At 40.7% G+C, this 14,854-nt stretch overlaps 1 protein-coding gene across 2 annotated transcripts in view; it reads left to right on the forward strand.

Annotated features, from left to right (window-relative positions):
• LAMB1 (laminin subunit beta 1) overlaps nucleotides 1–14,854 on the forward strand; it is a 70,399-nt gene that overhangs the window by 34,713 nt on the left and 20,832 nt on the right. For both annotated transcript variants that reach the window (XM_073652178.1, XM_073652179.1), the window contains 9 exons: nucleotides 87–214; nucleotides 1,126–1,246; nucleotides 2,596–2,794; nucleotides 3,747–3,890; nucleotides 4,232–4,463; nucleotides 5,236–5,399; nucleotides 7,129–7,353; nucleotides 8,235–8,452; nucleotides 8,605–8,701. In XM_073652178.1, coding sequence (XP_073508279.1) covers nucleotides 87–214; nucleotides 1,126–1,246; nucleotides 2,596–2,794; nucleotides 3,747–3,890; nucleotides 4,232–4,463; nucleotides 5,236–5,399; nucleotides 7,129–7,353; nucleotides 8,235–8,452; nucleotides 8,605–8,701 — 1,528 coding nt within the window. The remainder of the gene's footprint in view (nucleotides 1–86; nucleotides 215–1,125; nucleotides 1,247–2,595; nucleotides 2,795–3,746; nucleotides 3,891–4,231; nucleotides 4,464–5,235; nucleotides 5,400–7,128; nucleotides 7,354–8,234; nucleotides 8,453–8,604; nucleotides 8,702–14,854) is intronic.

Genomic DNA, 14,854 nt, shown 5'->3' on the forward strand with positions numbered 1-14,854 from the left:
TTTGGCAGACAATCAGATATGTTATTCCAGATTTTTAATAATCTGTCCGCACTCTAATCTGTTTTGCTGTTTTTTTTGTGTAATAGCTTCCTGAACAATGGGAAGAAGCAGTGATTACAGTTATACGTCCGGGAAGAATAGCTACAAGCAGCAGATGTGGTAACACTGTACCCAGTGATGACAACCAGAATGTGGCATTGCCTCCAGGATCTCGGTGAGTAAAAATTTGGTGCTGAAAGTATCACATACCTGACAGTGTTATTGTGATTGTCCTTTACTTTCAGCAGCATAGCCAGAGCTGCAATCTACTGATAGGGTTTACAGTCACTACTTTCATATCACAGGAGAGGAGACAGCAAGCAGAAGAGATTTTAGATTAATTTGTAGAAAATTTAGGGAAATTGTATATATTATGGACTTGCTATAAGTATTATTACATTTGACTCTCCCTCACATTTTTTTCCAATTATGTTACATGCATGTAGTCACATATAGTAATCTAACCATTTAGTATTTAGCTAAACTGAATGAAAATAAGAGCAAACAACAAGAGTGTGGACAAATGATAATTGGTTGCCACAGTAAAAGAGTTTCCCATCTGATAAAGTGATGGCATATTGTAAGGGAATGCCATCACTTTATTACTGATGGTGGTGTCACCTATCCTATGAATGAAGGGGTATCGGCCTAGTGAAGCATTGCATCCTCTTCGCTGTTTGTTCCCGATGAAATGTCCCATGGCAAACTAGCTGTGCAGGGAAAAAACAATGAAGGAGTCTCTGCATGATACTATTACTGCTTCATTCTCGGGATAAGGCCACATTCCCACCTTCAGTATTTGATCAGTATTTTCTATCAGTATTTGTAAGCCAAAATAAGGAGTGGAACAATCCTAAAACATGAGGAAAAGTCTAAATAAAGAAACCAGTGCACAACTTCTGTATTTTTCACTCACTCCAGTCTACTGATGTAAAATACTGAACTTGTGTACGTGGCCTGTGTGGAAGTCCCAAAGATATGACATGCATTAACCGTAAAGTATATTCTTGCAATCTATATAAACTTTCTGCATGAATTCACCCAGACCAGATATTTGAGAAAACGTGCTTTGATATATAATTCCAGGTACATTGTCCTCCCTCGTCCCATATGTTTTGAAAAAGGCCTGAATTACACAATACGACTGGACCTGCCTCGGTATTCGGTTAACTCTAATGTGGAGAATCCATACACATTAATTGACTCTGTGAGTGCCTGTTTTTATGAATAATTAGATATTTTCTATATTAAAGAGAACCTGAAGAATTCTGCTTTGTTGTTCTTCTGTAATTAGATTTCGGTGAACAGGGGCCGGACTGTACACTTGATCTTCTCTTCCCTGTCCGTGATTACCCGGCCCCTCCGGTCTTTGAATGGCTGGTCACTGCTTTTCAATGACCTGCCTCCTGTGCTTGAAATCTTGCACCGTCATTGTCATGAGCAATACATGTGCAATCGTCTCTAAAAAAAAAAAAAAAAATAAATAAAATAATTGACCTGAGAACGCAATCTGGGAATAAGCCGCCCACGGCAATGATGGCGATTGCGGGAGATTTTAAGCACAGGAAGCTGGTCACTGATAAAGCAGTGACCTGTCATTCACAGACCTAAGGCAGGCGGAGGGACCAGGTAATCACAGACAGGGAGGAGAAGACCCCGTGCACAGTCCAGCCCTGTGCACCAAAATCTAAGTAGCAGAAAACTTCAAATGGTGATTAAAGAAGAACCACAAAGTGGATTTCTTCACAAAAGGTATCAATTAAATCAGTATTACAGCGCCATTACAGCCATGGCTTTACTTTACAAAATTGTTCTGATAGATTCTCTTACTGTTTCTTCTTTAAAAAATGTGATAAACTGCTTTCATAGGTTCGAGTTTAATCATTGATATTGCATATGAGCTACAATTGGTGCTACGCATTTTAACAGGGTTTTCTGGTCTGAGAAACAAAGTCTACAGTCACTCTTTGTGTTTGCAAGTTGCTGAATTCTGACACTATCACAATTCCCCTTTATGCCCCATGTGAGTGGGCAGTCAGTTGACCTCATGTATGTGATTTGCATACTTGTGGTCATTTGCCAACTAGTCTTATCTGGGTTCTCTCAACTTTCTTCTAGAAGCCGGATGAGACTATTCAGCTTTTGACAACAAGTATGTAAATATCATACATGTGGTCTCGTTATCCCCCCTCACACCGGGCATACAAGAGAATCCTTACAGTGTGCACATTGCACACTGTCACGATTCTGCAGTCATATAGAGTGACTGCAGACTTTGCTTCATTGACTGGACAACCCCTTTAAGTAGGATGGTTCTGGCTTCCCTTACAGAATATTATTGCTTGTGTGATATTTCCAGCCTTGTCCATGATTCAGCTTGCTTTGAGTACATTAGATTGCAGAGCAGCAATAAAGCCATCTAAGTTTGAGTGCTGCACCCTATAATTTATTGTCATTTAGTGGTTTTAGACTTAAATTTAGTTTGAGAATGTTTGTGTAATGTGTAATGCCATAATATACAAAAATCTTGATTTCTGTAAAAATTAATCTCCACAGATTGTTTTGCTGCCTCATGTCAAGTCTCTTGACTTATTCAGCATGGGAGGCTCAGGAGAAGATCCCAGCAACACCTGGCAGACGTTCCAGAGATACAGATGTGCAGAAAATAGCCAGAGTGTCGTGAAAACTCCATTGACAGACATCTGCAAAGACTTCCTCTTCAGTATCTCCGCAGTCCTACATGAAGGCGCCTTGGGTATGTCATTACATGCGTCTTATACAGACTCTGTATCTCTTTATGGCCATTTATTTTCTTTGCACAGTTGTGTGTAGCACTTTGATAGCAGCAGAATTACTACTCCCATGGTATGATAAGTCATCTGCCATCCAAAAGCTAATGTAGTCCTATTATGGATCCAAACTGATGGACCTTGTTGACTTATAAAAAGGTCCTACTGGGTTCTCATGAGGTTTCTAATTTTAAGGTGGTAACAACAGCTTTACATGCTCTTCTAAATCATGCAGTCAAAGGTGTCGAGACCTCAAATGATATACACTAGCATATGTGAAGATACAGTATGTACTAGGGCAGTGTGCTTTTAATGATTGACAGCTCGGACTAGTGGCATAGTTGTTCTGCTAGCCCAAACTGCGCTCTGGAAGCAGTGGCAGCTTTGCCTCTGTAGCATGGAAGAAGTGCAGGAGAACTGAAGCAGCTTGACGTCAGATTTTGCAAGTTCTAAAACAAAGAGCTTGCAAGCTTGTGTTCCTTGTCTAGGAAACTGGCCTCCTTTTGATACACTGCAGAGTTGGCTGGTAACCTAGGCAATGAGCAGTAATCTACAAAATGAAAAATCTCTGTTCTTGAGAACGAATAGGATTTATAATAAGGAATAAATTGCAAAGTTGCTAGTTTTAATAACCACTTTGCAATTTTACCCATTTAACAAGATGATACAACTTCTTTACTAAAACTATTTATGGAATGAAATAAACATATAATATTGTGAGAAAGTAATTTTACAATACTCTAGAAACATTTGTGAAGATAAGTATCTAAAACCAGAACTGTATTTGAGTGGATATAACTTGCAGAAGTGAGGCAACATCAGGACATAGAGAAAGAGGAGGTTTCAATTTTATTGGCAGAAGTTTTAGTATGGAGTAACCGATGACATTTACAATTTTACTATATTCATTTTATTCAGAATGCCATTGTGACCCACAAGGCTCCTTGAGTGCTTTATGTGACCCAAATGGAGGACAATGCCAGTGCCGTCCAAATGTTGTTGGCAGAAACTGCGATAAGTGTGCTGCAGGAACTTATGGATTTGCACCCAGTGGATGTAAACGTATGTATTGCAATGTATTATTACCTTGGTTTACTTCTCCAGTATTATTAGACTAGAAAAAACAATAGGGTTATTCCAACTTGACCAAAAACAAAAGGTAGCTGAGTTTCTGTTTATTTAATAGGGAAAGGGAGGGAAGCCCTGGGCATAAAGGATCAGCCATGTTGAAATACTAACTACCCAATCCTTGTTTCTGTTTTCAATTAATAATCAGTATCCCATCATGCACAGTAGATTGTCTGTGGAAACTGCTGGGAGTATCTTCAGACAATTGTCTACCATTATTTACCCCATGTAACCTTTGTTTTAGACACTCCCTTAGTTTACTTATATTTTTTCAGCTTGTGAATGTAACCTGAAAGGATCTTATGAAGCTTTTTGCCATAAGGAGACCGGTCAGTGCCCATGTTTTCCTGGTGCCTTCGGACGTCAGTGTGATAGATGTTTGCCTGGTTACTGGGGATTCCCCAACTGTCAGCAATGCCAATGTAATGGACATGCTGATGAATGCAACCCGCTCACTGGAGAGTGCACTAGCTGCAGAAATCATACTGAAGGCTACAGCTGTGAAAGGTATATCTTTTTGTTTTTTAAGCTATATATTTTTAATTTTGCGACTGTTATTTTATCAAGCAAATGGGACGTAAATGTAGATGTGCATCTTGGTGACACAGCTGGTACCTTTCTCCATCTGAGAGGCTGGTATGGATACGCTGAAGAGGCTTTCTGTGATACAAAAACAGGTACACAAAGCAGGGAAAATATATATATAATATTTACATGCCAGTCCCCCACAGCTCAGGTGGTCCTTGCTGGCCTTCTACGTGTCCTGCAGTGTCGATGTGCCAACTATGCAATCATGGCAACTGCATCCAATCAATGGCTTTGATTATATGCATGTATTATGGTTGACTGCAGTGGTCACATGCACTGTTGCACATCACTGCAAGACAGGTGATTCATGGGTGGAGGACTACAAGAGTAGCGGCGCAGGACTGGTGGGAGAATTTATCACATACCCTTCACATTTTATTTATTCTTTAAGTATATTTTTATATATGCTAGAAAGCTCCTTTCAATATCTGAAGTGAAATTCAATGCATAATTTGCCACAAATGTAAGTTCTATGAACTGTCCTGATATATATGGGAGTACGGAAGATTTGATCGCTGGTATCCTCTCTTAGAAATATGCCCACATTGCGGCTGTCCTGGGTGTGACTTGGACTGACTGTGAATAGATTTGAGATCTGTCCTGCTGGAAAGTAACATAACTAATTATATTAGCAGTATTCAGAATGCTTACCAAAAAACATAACTTTACTGTTTTATATACTAATTTGTAGGTGTCTAGCTGGCTATTATGGTGATCCCAGGTTAGGCTCCGGTGACCATTGCCGGCCTTGCCCATGCCCTGATGGACCTGGCAGTGGACGGCAGTTTGCCAGTGGATGTTACAAAGATCCTTCATCTGAGTATGTCATATGTTCTTGTAACAAAGGCTACACAGGTAATTCATTACACCATGTAAGACTCAGTCTCAGCGCCAATATCACCAGTTTATCACTGAAAAACTAATTGGGAGATTTTAACTTTCAATTAACTCCTTCACTTAAATCATCTACCATTTCCACAAACAGCAATATCTTTAATTCAATGTCCCATTTCAATCACAACATAAAAGCTTGTTGTAAAGTATGATAAATCCAATCTCGGGTTAATTAGCCTCTAATATTTATTTCTCCATAATGATCCTCATCTCTTCACAGCTTTTTCTTAGGCCGCATTCAGACATCAGTGTAAATCAGTCCGAGATCAGACTGCAATGTACAGATTGATCACGTGTCTCCTGATCTGAGTGTAACGTGGTGCGGGGCGGTAGCCGCAGGTGAGGTACTAGTATCTTATGCCCTGGCACGTTACATGATGGTGGAGGTCCTGGCTGGGTACGTGGACTTGTGCTGTGGGAGCAGAACGCCCTTGCAGGCTGCATTTAACCAATGATTTGGGTTGGCCAGGACCAGATGTTTGACTGTTCAATGAGGGAGACCACCAGCTCAAAATAAACTTTTTACTGAACGTTAACTTGGGGAGGGTTGTATACAGTAGATAGTGGGTGCATATCTTCTCAACTGTTTCCCTGATAATGTGCAACATCTTCCTCACACAAATTTGATCCTTTTTCTTCTCTCTCTTTACTTGTTCTTGTCTTCACTATTCCTCACTACTATATCACAACCAGCTCAATACTACTGTTCGACTAGCTAGAGTCTTTTTCTCAACCAGCTGTTCCGCGTCCTTTTCCTCCATAGTGCCAGTATGGCCGATACTTATCTTCTCTTCTACTGACGCTCTGGAATTCCTGCCTGGGCACTCTCTTCATCTCGCTTGCTCCGTCCTGTCTTGGCCCATTAGCTTTAGGAATTATAAAATCTAGGCCGTACTGTTAGGCGTCCTCTCTCAGGACCCATCTCCGGTAAATCACTATGTCTCTCAGTCACTCTTCCTCGTTTCTGCTCCGGACAAGGCTATCTCTTTTCTCCCTGTCTACTCTCACTGCTAGGGACACCCAAGAAATGCGGCAATCCTCACACTAGACGTTAAGTCCTTTCTCTGCACACTCTAGGCCTTTTCTGACTTCCTGACAGGAACTGTCTCTTGTCCCTTCAGCTTAGCCCCTTCCACTCTGGGCTAGTCCCAAACATTAACTTCAACTGTCACTGTCAACTATCTGTTGCTGGGCAGAATACAACTTCATCACTAACAATGCAAATTATTACACATACAAACTTCATTAAGTCATAACATTATTCACATTACACAGCATAACTTCACCCTTGTTCTTCAAGGCTGGATGTGGCCAATATGTCCATCTCCTTACATGAGTGTGACAGCTTCATGTGTTTCTAGGAGTCTGGCTGCGGCTTTCTCAACCTTCAGCATAACAATCTGTGCACTGCGGTCCGATCTCGGACTGATTTACACGGACGTCTGAATGCGCCTTTAGGTTGATTTAAAGTCTCATTGATGCTCGTCCTCGGGTCACAAATTCTCCCTTCTGCCTTTGACATCCCCAAGGTTATATTCCCATTAGCTTAGTTCATTCTTTACCAGGGGATCCAAAGACATCCCTATTCTGAATTGTTATTGTCCAGTACCTAACCAACAAAGGTGCTGCCCTGAAAACCTACTATTAAGAGGTATTTAGATATAAACGCTGGTTCTGTGTCCCCATTTAGGCATTAGGTGTGATGAATGTGCCTCGGGATATTTTGGAAATCCAGAAGAGATTGGAGGAATATGTCAGCCATGCAACTGCAACAATAACATCGATATGTCAGATCCGCTTGCTTGTGACAAACGCACAGGAGTATGTCTGAAGTGTCTCCATCACACAGAGGGCGAGAACTGCCAACAGTGCCAACTGGGCTACTATGGAAATGCTTTCCAACAAGACTGTAAAAGTGAGACTTTGCTTTACTGTTATTTCCCTGAGACATGCACCAGTTTGTTCATATCTGTATATTTGCAAGTTTACAAATTTGTCTTTTTACACAGCAAGGGGGGGGGGTGTGACGGCAATATAATATTAACGCGAGAAAAAAAAAGTTAAGGTCATCTTCTAATTTTTTAAAATATTTACACAATAACAGTTTTTGTGTGTGTGGTGTTTTTTCACACTTTTGGTACATTGTTTGGGTCTTGGAACTTCTGCCAGTATGCTGCATGCTAGGTATGGTGTGATTTTCATACCAAGCTTTACTCCACAATATTTCAAATATTTTTCTGCCCTCCTGGATTTCCTGTAGAAAAGTTGTCTGTTTTCTATTTGCATTTCTTTGCATCGTGGTATTACTCCAATTTCCTGCTCCTTCTGTCTTCCAGCAAGACACAAGTTACTTGTAGGAGATTTATTTATCACAATATTTCCGCTAAGGCCATGTTTTCACGTTCAATATTTGGTCAGTATTTCACATCAGCATTTGTAAGCCAGTAATGAATACAGAAGTGGTGACTTGTTTCTATTATGCTTTTCCTCTGATTGTTCCACTCCTGATTTTGGCTTATAAATACGGATGTAAGATACTGAACATGTGAACGTGGTCTAATGCTTCGTTTAGCGTTGGGCTTCTTCAGTCCGGCCTTGTAGTTCTATCTGTCACAATGCCATGCACCTTGATGTGCAGAGCAGTAAAGTCTGTTACACTATTGTATGGGGTGAAAAAAAATCGAAACCTAAGAAAAACTATAGAAAACACCTATACTTTAATTAGGAATACTACTACACTTGTGATATGCGTGGCATCTTTTCCGATAACTTTTACACCATTTGTTTTCTTTTTAGAGTGTGTCTGTAATTACCTGGGTACTAATCAGGATTACTGCCAGGGAGACGTCAGTTGCCACTGTGATATAGCCACAGGCCAGTGCCCTTGTTTGAGCAATGTGATTGGACAGAGCTGTGACCATTGTGCACCAAATACCTGGAATCTTGCTAGTGGCAATGGGTGCGAGTCCTGTGGCTGCGATCCTGGCCGCTCTCTGGGGTCATCTTGCAATCAGGTAAGTGCTTGATTATTTTTTGGATATACAGTACATATTTATTTATTCTTATTCATATAGCGCCATCATTTTCCGCGGCACTTTACAAACACAATCATCACATAGTATATACTAGAGGTGTGTAAATCTCAGATTTATGGCTTCCTTCACAGTTTACTGGGCAGTGTCATTGCATGGCTGGTTTTGGTGGCAGAAACTGCAGTGAATGCCAGGAACTATTCTGGGGTGATCCCGATATTGAGTGCCAAGGTAAGAAAAAAAAAAAAATCAACTTTTTGCTATAATTGTGAAGTGCAAAAAATATCAACTACAAGCAACTAAATATTTCTCCAATATATCTAAAATGAAAAAGAAGGAAACTCTGCAAATAGTCATTACTCACGACTATTTTGTGTTTTAGAGATACAGATCTGAATGTTTTGATTGTAACGAAAAACAAACAGACCCTGTATAGTGGGATCCAACACTTAAGGCCCCGTCACACTTAGCGACGCTGCAACGTTCCCGACAGGGATACGACCTGTCAGGGATCGTTGCTGCGTCGCTATGTGGTCGCTGGTGAGCTGTCAAACAGGCAGGCTCACCAACGATCAGGGGAGCAGCGACATCGTGGAAAGAATCTTTCCACGATGTCCTGCTCCTGGTTGCCAGCCTGCTGAATCAGGAGCAGGCTGGTAACCATGGTAAACATCGGGTTACTAGGGGCACACGCGCACCTAGTAACCCGTTCTTTATCATGGTTACACTCTGTTACAGTGAGCAGGAGGTTACCGCTCACTTTAGCAGGCTCGTAACCATGATAAACTTCGGGTTACTAGGGGCACACGCGCACCTAGTAACCCGTTCTTTATCATGGTTACACTCTGTTACAGTGAGCAGGAGGTTACCGCTCACTTTAGCAGGCTCGTAACCATGATAAACAGCGGGTTACTAAGTGCGCCCCTAGTAACCCGATGTTTATCATGGTTACCAGCCTGATCGCTGGTCCAGCTGGTCACACACAGCGATGTGTGCTGACCAGCGGGAGGGCAACGACCAAAAAATGGTCCAGGACACTTTGCAGCGATCAGCGACCTCACAGCAGGGGCCTGATCGCTGCAAAGTGTCACACATAGCGACATCGCTGGTGAGGTCACTGTTGCGTCACCAAAACCGTGACACAGCAGCGATCTCGCTAGCGATCTCGCTATGTGAGACGGGGGCTTTAGACTTCATCTGTACTCTGCTTTCTACAGTTAGAAGGAAGCTTGTTTGTTGACTGTTACCATGGAAATGCATAGTTCTGAATAAAAGCTGTAAACGCAATTTGATGTATTTTTGTATTTTCTGAAATTTTTTAAAAAAATGCCTGTTAAAACAGATGTCCACTACTGAACAATCTCCTATTAATAGCCCCAGTGTCCAATAAAGAAACAATTCTATATTTAATTCCCTGACCGACATTGATTGTCTAATCTCAGCACTATGTCCCCCACATAAACCGTGTAGCGTGACCACTGCAGCTAATTGTCTGTCTGCTGAAGTTAAAGGGAATTTGTCATCAGGTTTTTGCTGCCTATTCTGAGAGCAGCATAACACAGACCCTGATTCCAGCGACGTGTCACTTACTGGGCTGATTGCCGTAGTTTAGATAATCTCTTGCTGATAAATCAGTGATTTTATCACTAGAGGACTAGTAAACCTGCTACCATGTAGTCATTCATATTCATAAACTCTGTATAACCCCACTCCCACCACTTATTGGCAGCTTTTTGCCTATGCACAGTGTACACAGAAAGTTGCCAATCAGTGGTGTGATCGGGGTTATACAGAGATCAGCATTTGGAGATCTGTTAGATCTACAGAAGATAAAACTGCAGCAAGCAGCTTAGCAAGTGGCACATCACTGGAATCAAGGTCTCTCTTGGCCTGCTCTCAAATGGGTTAGCAAAAACTTAGGGACAGATTCCCTTTAACATTACCTTCTTAGGTCTTGTTGTGTTACCTGGCTGCTAAATGTCGAACGTTTTCAGGTAAAAACTTAAGGTTATACAATCATATATAGTGGAAGTCTGCCAGTTCTAAGGAGCGCAATGAACTTTGTCCTAGCAGACAAGTCCATCATCACAATCTGTTGTAGGGCTGTGTAGACATGTAGTAAGAGTTCATGCCCAACGCACAGATCTTGGGAATCGGAATCACGATATAAGATCAAAGACTTTTATCACATTGTTATTTAGCTGGGGAGTAAGTCATTGTCATTAAGGATTAACCAGAAGAACAGAAAACAACTGAATTTTCTTTATGCAAAGCTGCATTATTTAGCTGAAACCGCTCATTAGCCTGTAAGTTTGCGCCCTTTACCCCGAGCTGCAGAAGTCTCTCCTAAAATCACTAACTAAACAAATCCTTAATCCCTTCCATAGAAATGCATCTAAGTGCACAGTGTTTTAAAACAAGTCATGAGTGATGTGTTTTTTAACAGGAAGTAAATGTCACTCAGTTGATTAGTTTTTTAATCTGTCCATCTATTTGATCCAATTCTTGGAGTATGCTTTCTCATGTTTGGCACTGATGTGAACGTATAATAATCATCGGGTTGTTCGTTAATTATAGTGATTTAGTCGGTGCTGATAATTGGAGTCATTGTGTATTGTTTATAGCCTACACATTGCTGAATAGATAATGCTTTGTAGAGAACAGAAATAAAGGCATGCCAAATCTGAACAATGTCCTAACTGTTCACTTACAAATAGGGCCACTTTATTTTAGTAAGAGACGTGTGGGTGGGTACATTGACGACATGATAAAAAATAGTGAAACAATTTCAGAAGAATAGTTTCTTTAGGATGTAACGTTGGTTTAAAAAAGGTCCAAGAATCTGGTGATAATCACAGTATCCGTTGTATGAAGAGTGGATGCTTCACTATTGAATGTTCTCTATGTTACATTTATTTCTGTTTCTGCTCTGACAAAAAAAAAAGTAGAAGCTAAATTTCAACATGGCTTCCTAAATTAATTTACTGAGCATTACAAAGATGACTTGTTCCTAGCTCCAATGCCAGCGATAACGTTTTCATGCTTGGTTTAGTTTAATGAAAAAAAATTACTTTAAAGCTGTTTGTTTAATAATGGATGAGTAAGAAAGGATAGTATTCTTTGCAGTCGGACATGTTCCAGTTTTTTACTTTTTAATATTCTTTTGTACTTGAGTATACAATTTGCTCCATTAGTACATTAGTATTAATATACAGGGTGGGCCATTTATATGGATACACCAAAATAAAATGGGAATGGTTGGTGATATCAACTTCTTGTTTGTGGCACATTAGTATATGGGAGGGGGAAAACTTTTCCAGATGGGTGGTGACCATGGCGGCCATTTTGAAGTCGGCTATTTTGGATCCAACTTTATTTTTTTCAATGGGAAGAGGGTCATGTGACACATCAAACTTATTGAGAATTTCATAAGAAAAACAATGTTATCCTTGGTTTTAACGTGACTTTATTCTTTCATGAGTTATTTACAAGTTTATGACCACTTATAAAATGTGTTCAAAGTGCTGCCCATTGTGTTGGATTGTCAATGCAACCCTCTTCTCCCACTCTTGACACACTGATAGCAACACCGCAGAAGAAATGCTAGCACAGGCTTCCAGTATCCGTTGTTTCAGATGCTGCACATCTCGTATCTTGATGGTATGATGTGGTATATGGGGTACAAAGATAGTGGGGCCATTCTTCATCAATGGAAACCTCAGTGCCACTGGATATCTGAAATTGCTACATGATGATGTGTTGCCCTCTTTACGCACTGAAGATGGCACGTTCCCTGAGTTTTTCCAACAAGATGGGTGTGAGGTCTGAGCATTCCGACATGAACAATTTCCTGGAAAGTGGATTGGTTGTTGTGGGCCAGTTGAATGGCCACCAAGGTCTCCCGATCTGACCCCCTTAGACTTTTATCTTTGGGGTCATCTGAAGACAATTGTCTATGCTGCACATCTCGTATCTTCACAGCATCTGAAACAACGGATACTGGAAGCCTGTGCTAGCATTTCTCCTGCGGTGTTGCTATCAGTGTGTCAAGAGTGGGAGAAGAGGGTTGCATTGACAATCCAACACAATGGGCAGCACTTTGAACACATTATATAAGTGGTCATAAACTTGTAAATAACTCATGAAAGAATAAAGTTACATTAAAACCAAGCACACCATTGTTTTTCTTATGAAATTCTCAATAAGTTTGATGTGTCACATGACTCTCTTCCCATTGAAAAAAATAAAGTTGGATCCAAAATGGCCAACTTCAAAATGGCCGCCATGGTCCCCACCCATCTGGAAAAGTTTTTCCCCTCCATATACTAATGTGCCACAAACAGGAAGTTGATATCACCAACCATTCCCATTTAATTTGGGTGTATCCATATAAATGGCCCACCCTGTAGTTAATGTCCTTTCTAATTGGGAACATTTTTGGCTAAACATGATTTTTCCTATTGGGTTTCATGAAAAATTTTGCATCGATGCCTTCTATAGCCTCTGTGCGGCAGTGTATTACTGCTTGCACAATGGGTTAACTGAGATTCCATTAGTGAGCTTGTTCTGATGGTTGGATAGGAGAGTTTGTAGCCCTTTATCTCTTTCTCTGAGCTCCTCTTAGCCGATTTATGACCTCAAGCCGCTCAAAGGTGATTGTGCAGGGAATCAAAGAGCTTGTAAAACCTAAACGATGCAACATTTTTAATGAAACCCAATAGCAAAAAATATTTTTAGCTCAAAAATTGTCACCAAAGGTGGGCAACTTCTTTAATATAGTTCAGTACTCAATAGACACTAAAGAGAAAACTTTAATTACAATGTCCTATTAAAATATATAATATTCCCATTTATTAAAAAAAAATCACATTTGTTTTTCTCGCAATAAAAGTGCTTTTTCTGACATTTATCAAACAGATGTCTAATTGAGATAAATAGCAGAACATAACTCTAGGGTCTTCTGAAGATCAAAAGATCACTTATGTCGAATTTTAGTTTGTCATTCCTTTCATTGAGATTCCTAATGGTCCTTGTATTTGGTGTGTCCCTCCAGTTTTCATCTCTATGTAAAAAGAGTTTAAGTGACTTTTGCTGGATAGATCTTTGTTCTGCACTGGAGGAATTAGCTGCTTTGAAAGGCCCAGCAGGAGATCCTAATCAGTAATCACTTGGGGGCGTTGTGCACAGATCTTTGGGGTTTTGATGGGAACACAAAAAATGATTATTTGTTGAACCTGTGGGGCCAAAATAATTAACTCCACTGTCCATAATATTTGCATATAATTAATCCTCACCCATATAATGTATCCTCACCCATCCCTTGTAGTTTGTGAGCCCTCGCGGGCAGGGTCCTCGCTCCTCCTGTACCAGTCGCTGTCACATTGTGTTCAAGATTATTGTAATTGTTCTTGTATTATACCCCTTTTTCACATGTAAAGCGCCATGGAATAAATGGCGCCATAATAATAAATAATAATAATAATAATGTTGTACATAGTAAAGGAGCATTTACACTGCAAGATAATTGTGGACGAGTATTTCAAGAACACTCGTTTCATGATTATCTTGCGTGTAAACATCCTATCACCCAATGAATGAGCATAAAGCTGGGGTCACATGAACGTATATTCCCTTATCCGAGAGAATCTGGTCGATTATGCAAATCCCACTCTGATCAGATTGTGAGCGTATTGTGATCGGATTCTCTCGGACGAGGAGAAGATGGAGGAAAAAATTCTCAATCTCCATTCTGTCAGTTTGTGGAAATCAGACTGCACTCAGATGTCGTCCCAGTGCAGTCATATGGTTTCCACAGACTCATTGACTTGCATAGACGAGTGCGATATGAATATTGAATTATACTCGTTCATGCTGCCATTTTTTCCTTGGTCCAGCTCGGTCCAAGGGAAAATATTGGACATGTGCATGGCCCCATAGAATAACATTTGTCCCAGTGCGATCCGATGTTTTGTTGGAATGCACTCTGACCGAAAACAAGACCATGTGCATGAGCCTTAACGCTCGTTCATTGGGTGAAATGATCTTTTATGCAATGTAAAAGATCATCGTTCTCGGTGGTGCATCGATCTGTGTAAATAGGACTCACATTGCCGAGAACTTTGACAGCCTGCGTCCACTGTGCTTTTTAATAAAGAGCGGTCAGCGTGCATGGTTCACTGTGGTCTGCCTGTTTACAAAGGCAGACTAAATGACTGCCGATCAATGAAAGTATACCAATAGGCCATTGTCTCGTGCCACCAGTCAGTCAGTATAAACCAGGAGTTCACAACCTGCAGTACGGGGGCCAAATGCGACCCACCATGCCATTTTGTGCAGCCCCCAATCTGGGAGCTGGGGTAGTCAAGCATGAATAAAGCACTTTGT

Source organism: Phyllobates terribilis, unplaced genomic scaffold (genome assembly GCF_046119375.1).
Source record: "Phyllobates terribilis strain yellow unplaced genomic scaffold, ASM4611937v1 Scaffold_11__3_contigs__length_659146591, whole genome shotgun sequence".
NCBI lineage: Eukaryota > Metazoa > Chordata > Amphibia > Anura > Dendrobatidae > Phyllobates > Phyllobates terribilis.